The sequence below is a fragment of the Leptonychotes weddellii genome, unplaced genomic scaffold (genome assembly GCF_054177405.1).
Source record: "Leptonychotes weddellii isolate Sample4059 unplaced genomic scaffold, ASM5417740v2 HiC_scaffold_6363, whole genome shotgun sequence".
Lineage (NCBI taxonomy): Eukaryota > Metazoa > Chordata > Mammalia > Carnivora > Phocidae > Leptonychotes > Leptonychotes weddellii.
The window spans coordinates 489-9,675 of record NW_028032460.1 but is presented as its reverse complement, the minus strand read 5'-3'; the positions used below and the strand labels follow the sequence as shown (position 1 = coordinate 9,675).

Genomic DNA, 9,187 nt, shown 5'->3' with positions numbered 1-9,187 from the left:
GCCTTGCCGGATAAAGTATTCTTGGCTGTATGTTCTTCTTGTTTAGTACCTTAAATATGTCTTTCCAGGGCTTTCTGGCTTGCCAGGTCTCTGTGGATAGGTCTGACCTTATTCTTATGTTCCTCTCTCTGTACGTAAGGAATCTCTTCCCCCTAACTGCCCTTAAGATGGTTTTCTTGGTTCTAAGATTTGTGAGTTTTACTATTACATGCTGGGGTGTTGGCCTGTTTTTCTTGATCCTGGGAGGGGTCCTCTCTGCCTCTAGGACACAAATGTTTGTTTCAATCCCCAGATTAGGGAAGTTCTCAGATACGATTTGCTCAATTATATCTTCTAGTCCTCTCTCTCTCTCCACCCCTCAGGGATCCCAATAATTCTGACATTGGAACATTTCATGGTGTCACTTATTTCTCTGATTCTATTTTCATGGATTCTGAGTTGTTTTTCCCTGGCCTCCTCTTTTCCCATTTTATCTACTAAATGGTCTTCCAGGTCACAAATTCGTTCTTCTACCTTGCTTACCCTAGCTGTTAGATTATCTAGATTAGATTGGATCTCATTGATAGCATTTTTAAGTTCTGCCAATTCAGCTTTCATTTCTGCCCTTAGAGACTCTATGTTGCCATTAATTGATTTCTCCATTCTAGCTATTGTCTTCACAATTGCTAGCTTGAATTCCATCTCCGACATCTTGGTTATATCTGAATCCATTTGTAAATCTTTGGCATAAATCATAATCTCTGAGTCTTTCTTATTTTGGGGGTTCCTTCTCCTAGTCATTCTGTTGAGGGGTGTTTGAGGGAATGTATAGAGTCCAAATTATTGACCAGAACCCAAGCAAGATGCACCTGTTTTCTAGGGACCGTAGGGTTGCTGGCCTCTTGTTTTCCCAGCCTGTCTTCTGGGGGGAGGGGCCTGCCTTGCTGTTACTCAGGCAACCCTGTTTGGGCAGAGTTGCCCTGCCCCCTGTGGGGTGGGATGGGCTTGGTGAAAACCGGTTTTTTGGGGCTTTTGTTCCTCTGGGGGCTTTCCCTGGCAGCTTTCTGCGTCTCTTCTGAGAGAGCAGAAGAGACCATTTCCAACCCTCTGCCTCAGAGCAGAGAGATCGCCATCTGTTCTTCAGTGAGCTCTCCTCTCTTCAGTGAGCTCTCGGTTTCTGTCCGTGCTGCTATAAACAGCAGCGTCCTGGGTTGTCCGCCCCTCTGCAGGGCTCCCAGTCCTGCCTCCAGGTCAGGGCACGTCTCTGCTCTTTGTGCTTCTAAAACCAGCAGCCACCCCAGTTCGCATGCTTGGCCCTGCTCTGGGTTTCCCTCTGGGGGGGCTGCCCTAAAGTCCTTTCCCTGCTGCTACCGGTCTGCAAGTCTGTGCCCCAGCCCCAGCACGAGAGGCCATTGCTCACCGGTGGTGTAGGATCCCCACAGCTCCCTACCCCTTCTGTTTATCCTCCGACATCTGCCCGTGGAATCCCAGCTCCCTGCTTGTACCTTGAAACCAACCACCTGCGATATTCTGTTTGTAGAGATCCAGATCTATCTTCTTACATCTCAGGCTGATTTTGTGGGTGTTCAGAGTGGTCTGGTAGATATCCAGCTCAGTTCTGGGGACTGGTTGGAATAGGGTCCCCTACTCCTCCGCCATCTTTTCCCCTCCTCCATCTTCTATTCTAAATAGGCTGTCAGTGGGTTGGATGAGGCCCATTCACATTGGGGATGGTGATCTGCCTTACTGAGTTCACCAGCTCAAATGCGAATCTCATCTGGAAACACCTCACAGATACACCTAGAATAATATTTAATCTGGGCCCCTTGTGGCCAGACAAATTAACACATGACATTAACTATAGTGGTAGGGCGGTGTGGGAATGAGTTAGGCTAGGAATCAACAGACCCAGGCTCTCCTCTCAGCTTGGCATTTCCTGGCTGTGTGTCTTTGGAGCAGTGACTTAACCTCTCTAGATTCTGTTTTTGTTTTGTTTTCTTTCTTTTTTTTTAATTTTAAAGATTTTATTTATTTATTTGACAGAGAGATAGAGCACAAGTAGGCAGAGCAGTAGGCAGAGGAAGAGGGAGAAGCAGAGTCCCCATGGAGCAGGGAGCCCGATGTGGGGCTCGATCCCAGAACCCTGAGATCATGACCTGAGCCAAAGGCAGACGCTTAACCGACTGAGCTACCCAGGCGTCCCTCTGGTTTTGTTTTCTGAAGAACAGCAAAAGAGAGAGAGAAAAAGATGCCTGTCTGCCTCTCTCATCATGCAGGATTTTTAGAGACATGGTTTTACTACTTTTATCAAAAAGCAAAATGTAACATTGTTTTCTTTCTGAAAAGAGAGGGCAGATGGAATGACCATGATAATTCTGTCATCCTCAGCCGCTATAGGACCCTTAGGGATGTGGGAAATGAATCTGACATTAAAAGGCCATTCCTTAAAAGCAAGATTGTCCAACTACTACAACTTGAAAAATCTGAATGTTCCAGAAGTTTTGCCAAGTGGACTTCTAAGGTATGAACAGTTCCTATGGTCTGGAAGTTATTCTAGGAATAAGGATCTGTTAATGTGTTAAGTTAGTTTTTCTAACTTTTTTTTTTTTATTGTTGGCCTGGCTCAACCAAGGGGTGGAAGAGGTGATTTCCCTGCCTGTCTCTCCATCCCAGTCCCCGTCTGCCCTGTTGGGTCCCTGCTCCATCTTTCAGAGGCCAGGCCCTCCTGACAGACAGACTTTCATCTACACTCCTCTTTAGGAAGGCCTTGTCCCAGTCTAAGGGTCTTTTCCTTTCTTAGGGCTCTTTCCTTCCAGCCTTGGTTCTAAGAGAGGCCCGGCTAATGATCTTATTACTACTGTGACAAGAGCAGCTGATTAAATAAGAGTTTAACCCCAAGGAGCTGCTCCACCATGAGGCTTCTCATCCAGGGAGCGATCGGCTGCCTCTGCTGTCTGTGTACAGCCCAGCTCTGAGCAGCCACACACACATCTACCTTCTGCCTGAGAAAACACACCGTGAAGAAAAGGTGATCTTTCAAATTCCTCCTCTTCAGGAAAGGGTCCACCTAACTTGAACTAAATATAGTAAAACATAAAAAATCAGCCATCATCTCAAGCTAGTCGGTGCTATCAGAACTTTTTTTTTTAAGGTTTATTTATCTTCAGAGAGAGAGTGCATGCGTGTGTGTGAGAGCAGGGAGGGGGGAGGGGCAGAGGGAGATGGAGAGAGTGAGAGAGAATCTTAAGCAGACTCTGTGCTGAGTGTGGAGCCCGAGGCAGGGCTACATCTCTGAGATCATGACCTGAGCCGAAACCAAGAGTTGGACACTTAACCAACTGTGTCACCCAGGCACCTCCCAGAACTTTCATTATTATTACTTAGCAGACATCTATCAAGTACCAGTTACCTGCTGGACCCACACGAGGCCATGGGCATGTGAAGCAGAGTACAGCATGGTCCATGCAGGGCCGAGAGACCCACGGAAACATTGCCTGTGGAATGCATGCTGGGCAGCCCAGAGACTGTGCAAAGCACTATGGGAGAATCCATACTCCTTAGCTCTTTGACTGAGACCAACAGCTTCCCTATCCTGTGCCTGATCTAGGACTGCTTCTCCCACACCTCTTTGTTTCTGGCTCTCATTTTGCTTTCCTTCCCTTGCTTGCCCCTAGATGATACATCACACTCATAATTGCTGCCTTGGTGTCCATCTTTCCGGCTACCCTGCAAATTCCACAAGTGAAGAGACTGTCCGTTGTCTTGTCACTACTGAATTCCTGGCATGGAGTAGGTGCACCATGACTCTGCTAATGAATGTCTATAAAACTTCAGCTAAGGGGCGCCTGGGTGGCTCAGTAGGTTAAGCGTCTGCCTTGGGCTCAGGTCATGATCTCAGGGTCCTGGGATCGAGCCCCGTGCCTGGCTCCTTGCTCAGCGGGAAGCCTGTTTTGCCCTCTCCCTCTGCCCCTTCAGCCTGCTCGTGCTCTCTCTCAAATAAATAAATAAAATTAAAAAAAAAAAAAGCCTCTTCTAAAACTTGCAGAAATAGAGAAGTCTGAAACCAAAGCCGATGACAGTAATAGCTGACAATTCTCTAGTGCTGACTATATGGCAGTTACCATTCCCAGGGCTTTATGAGTCTCCACAGTTAATCCTTATAACAACCTCTGAGCTAATTGCCTCCGTGTCACAGGTGGGCCCATGGAGGCATAGACAAATCACTTTTTCCAACGGTCCAGAGCCAGCCCCAGAGTCTGCTGCTGGCCAGTCTGGCTGCCGAGGCCGTGTGCTAAAGCCACTCCCTGCAGGAAGAGCTGGTGCCATCGAGTCCACCAATCCATTTAATGGTTGAGCACGTTGAGACTCAGAGGTGTGACCTGAAATAGCCAGGACTGGAGAGGCAGAGATTGGCAGAACCGGGAGGAAAACCTGTTCTTTCGTTTCCCAGTTCATCAGTTCTTTCCCCTAAACTTCATTGACTTATATTGAATTTTGACAGACTCAAGTCTTATCTGTTAGTTCCCATGTGAGACTTTGATTTTCTGTTGCTTTTCGTGACTTGCGCATTTTCACGGTTGGACGTTCAGCTTTGTGGCGGTGTGGAGGAGCCAGGTTTTCCAGTGTTTGCTGCTGCCTCCTCTCCACAGGCCACCCTGTCCTGCCACACAGACAGGCTTTCTAAATATGACAGCCATCGACAAGGGTGTAGAGAGAGGCGTTGACTTGAGAGAAGCTGCTCTGGGACACTTAGAGGCAAGGAGAAACATGAGACCTTTGGAAATAGAATTCAAAACAAAACCGAACAAAAACAACCACCCTCGCTTCGGCAATGGCTGTCAGGTCTATTGTTAGTCTGAATGAATCCTCTTCAAGGGGGAAATGTAATCAGTTACCAACTCGGATGGGTCACTGCAAGGATAAAAATACTGCATAGCATGATGAGCAAATTTCCTGGTATAACAGCCAAAGAATTCCTAAACCATGTTTCAATATATTTAATTTCTCATGAAAATAGTTCACTTGGAAAAGAGAGACTGGAATGTAGAGTTCCTTATGATCCTGCATCCAGACACCATTACTGTATAGTATTTACTTCCATTCATTTCTTTCTATTAATTTGCTCTATTAATTAGTGGTAAATTGGGCATATATTCAAATTTGTATTTTGCCTCTTTGTATTAACATCTCATTAGGATTTATTCTGTAGTGCTACCACATTTTTTGCATAATGTTTTTTTTTAGATTGACAAGTATGTTATGGAAGAAATGAATAAGTTTTATAAAAAGAAAAAGTACACCTATAAGGACACTGTGCATGATCTGCTAAAGTTCATCCGGAATCTGGGAGAACACATTAATGAAGAAAAAAATAAGGAGTGAGTATTATTTCTGTTCCTGTAAGCCATATATGAAATGAGGATGATTAAAAAATCCCATTCTAAATTTATATCTGCTATTTGTTAGAAAGAAGAAATTTGTTTTGATGAAATGAAAAGTAATTCCTTCCCTCTGTTTGGAAAAGGGCCAACACATTGTCAGAACAATGAATGTTGGATGTGCCTGGCAGGTTCTCATCTTCCTTCTTAGCTTTTTGCTGAGCCCTCTTGAACAGAAGGGTAGTGACTCCCTCGTGGGAAGCAGTGCAGGGGACTGGGCAGCTGGGTAAGGTGAATGTAGCACGGTAAATGTCTAAAAAGTAGACCCGTATTAGTAAAATCAGCTTTTGCTGCCCAAAATGGTAGCTGCAAACTCAAAAAACCTTGCAGTTTTCAGGGCTCTTTTGGATTTTGGAACTGTAGGTAAGAGATTGTGGAACTATATCATCTCCATGTTATGAATGATAAAACTGGGGTTCACAAATAAGTTGCCAATTAGCTGAAGAGTTGTTAGGAGATGAATCTTGTTCTGTCGGATTCCAAAGTCCTGACGTGCTCTGCTCTAGAAATTGAGGGAGCAAAGAGATCTCCGGGCCCAGATGCTATAAAGGGGGAAGATGATCTGGGGACCACCATGCTAATACATTTATGTTTCATTTCAGGATGAGGTCGAGAATTGGAGAACCTTTCCAGTATTTGCAGAAGAATTTTCCCGATCTGGTCATGTATGTCTATAAGAAACTACAGAACACAGAATACAGAAAGCATTTCCCCAAAAACTCACAATCCAAACAAGCATTGGTGTGATGAAGGTCAGCCCTCAGTGGTGGCTGAGGCTTTCGCTTTCAGGGAGGCACTTATTTAGCTGTGTGATCCTGGGCATGTCACAACTCTCTGGGCCTCTTAACTAACCTGGTTGCTTGCAAGGGTGAGTTAGATAGTGGATGTGTCAGGTCCTGGCACAGTGCTCAGTATTCCCCACATGTTTATAACCAAAAAAGTATACACTCCAACTACCCTCCTTGTCCTTCTTACAGGTAAAGCTTAGTGGCAGGAGCTGGGTGGGGGGGCCATCTTGCTAAGAGTCCTCTTATCAGTTGCAACGAAGGAGTGAGTGCTTAGACCTCTAATGCTTGATTATCTCATTTGGTTCTCCCAATGGCCTTGCAAGCTAGGGTTTGTTATCTCCACATAAGAACTGGCAGACCTGGGGCGCTTGGCTGGCTCAGTCGGTAAAGCATGTGACTCTTGGTCTCGGGGTTGTGAGTTTGAGCCCCATGGTGGGTGTGGAGATTACTTAAAAATCTCTGAAAAAAAAAAAAAAGAACAAGAACTGGTAGACTTGAGACTCAGACAGTTTGAACTACTTGCCCAAGATCACACAATTTTTAAGGAGCACTGTATAAATGCATGTTGTGTTATTGTTATTACTCACGTGGGTACTTTTGAACTTAATTACTAGCCCAGGGATCTTCTGGATGGATCCCAAAAGGAATATGTCAAGGGGACTCCAGGAAGCTCATTCATTCATTGACTCCACTTATTCATTCATTCAATATTTTTTGAGCACCTAGAATAAGCCTAGGCACTAATTGTATGAATTCCATTCCTTCTAGAACCGCCTGCACTGGTTTTCTATGACCTTATGGCAGTAGTTCTCAACTAGGGGCAGTTTTGCCCCTGAGGGGCCATTTGGCAGTGTCCAGGGATGCTTTTGGTTTCAAATCTGGAAGATAAGGGGATATTATTGGCATCTGGTAGATGGAGGTCAGGGATGAAGCCAAACATTTTACGGTGCACAGGATAGCCCCCCCCACAACATGGAATTATCCAGCCTAAAATATCAGTTGTACCAAGACTGAGAAACTCTGCCTTAAGGGATCAGGACACCTTTGAAATGACTTGGGCCCCAGGACCATGGATTATGTGGACCACCTCACAGAGGAGTGACTTGGATTTGTTTTCTTGCTTTTGAATTTGTAGTGAAACAATTCCAGTGTCACCTCTCCAAGAAGTCCCCTGAACACCCTCACTTTCCACACCCCAGTCCAAGTGTTCTCTCTGGCTCCCTAGCACCTATAGCCACATCAAAGCATGCTTCTCTCCACCTTCACATGCTTCTTCCCTACTGGACTATAAGAGCTCAAGTGCCAATGAGTTATATATATATAATGATATATATATATATATATATATATATATAATTTATTTGTATCATTAATGCTTAGCAAAAAGTCTACCACATAAATATTCATTGAAAAATGAATGAACCATCTTCATACACGAATAATAATGCTACCTTACATTTTAATGGTGCTTTATAATTTATAAATTACACCTACATATTTTCTCTTTTAGTTTTCAAAACAATCCTGCAAGGTAAATGCTGTTATCCTCATTTTGCAGATGAGGATAGAGACATGTTGATTTGCTCTAATACATAGCTAGGAAGTATCACTGTCTTGATTTGAACATATTTTCTGGCATTAAGTCTGATGTATTTTCCACTTATCCTCATTGTGGTAGTCAAGGTGGAGCTTTGTAATGGGAGGATCTGGGGAAACAAACAAACAAACAAACAAAAAACAACAGTATCTTAGGTTCTTTCTGAAGAGAAGGTAGCCTGAACCAGGCTTCAGTGACTTCATTAAAGTCAAGAAGTGTTGGAAGTTAAACTAAACAAAATTGACATTAATGTCTTCTGCTCTCACCTGTGATTGCATGGATCATTCTCTCCTTGCTTAAAAAAAAAAAAAAGGAAGTACTGGAAGAAAGAGACTTTAGGCTGTTCTATAAGGTTTTAGAAACAAGAAGATTGCTTTAGGTTTTAAAATTAAGTTTTGTTTTTTTGATTTGTAGTAAGCCTGGATATGTCAATCAAAATGCCCATTTGTAAAGCATATTCAATAAAACTTGGAATCATCTTATTAAGTCTGATTTTCTCAAAGTGATATTTTCATTATAAAGAGTAGTGATAAGTATAATAGAAAATGTTCAATGAGTAATGCCTGGGTGAATTTTAAGAAAGGTCATCTTGCTCTTTAGTAATGGAAAAAGGAGGCTATTTTCAGCCCTCCAGTTATTCTGGAACAGTAGCCAGCTTGGGTGTCTTTGTAGAGAGGGAAGGAAAGAACTGAACAATTTACCCTCTGCTTTAATTCTCTGAAGGTTTCTTGGACACTCTGCAAATATTTCTCATTCCATGGTCGTTATCACAAACATTTAATTGAGTTTGTGGCTCATGTTAGGTACTGTGTTAGGCAAGGTGATTCTGTGCCTGGGCTTGTCAAGCAGGAGTGCCAGTTATAGAGAGAGAGAGGAGGTTGCCCACCTGGAATGTTCTGGACAAGCAACATAGGAGAGAAAATAATGGTAAAGTAACAATCACCACTTCTTGAGCACCTGCTGGTTTCCAGTGCCTAATGCTTTTTTTTTTTTTTTTGAGGTATATATTTTTTTTCTTTCTTTCTTTTTTTTAATTATTATGTTATGTTAATCACCATACATTACATCATTAGTTTTTGATGTAGTGTTCCATGATTCATTGTTTGCATATAACACCCAGTGCTCCATGCAGAACGTGCCCTCTTTAATACCCATCACCAGGCCAACAGTCCTCCCACCTGCCTCCCCTCTAGAACCCCCAGTTTGTTTTTCAGAGTCCCTTGTCTCTCATGGTTTGTCTCTCCCTCCAAATACCCCCTTCATTCTTCCCCTCCTGCTATCTTCTTTTTTTTTTTAACATATAATGTATTATTTGTTTCAGAGGTACAGATCTGTGATTCAACAGTCTTGCACAATTCACAGCACTCACCATAGCACATACCCTC

At 43.5% G+C, this 9,187-nt stretch overlaps 1 protein-coding gene across 2 annotated transcripts; it reads left to right on the top strand.

The window, feature by feature from the left end:
- The first annotated feature begins 629 nt into the window (after positions 1-629).
- Positions 630-8,288, top strand: LOC102728083 (2-5A-dependent ribonuclease). Of its 2 annotated transcripts, XM_081811225.1 has the most exons (4): positions 630-2,500; positions 2,879-3,007; positions 5,224-5,357; positions 6,020-8,288. In XM_081811225.1, the coding sequence occupies exons 1-4, from the start codon at positions 2,228-2,230 to the stop codon at positions 6,162-6,164; spliced, it is 681 nt and encodes a 226-aa protein (XP_081667351.1). In that variant the 5' UTR covers positions 630-2,227; the 3' UTR covers positions 6,165-8,288. The 2 variants fall into 2 exon arrangements, with proteins under 2 accessions (XP_081667351.1, XP_081667352.1); XM_081811226.1 differs by lacking the exon at positions 2,879-3,007 and having other exon boundaries at positions 2,116-2,500.
- The last annotated feature ends 899 nt before the right edge of the window (positions 8,289-9,187 follow it).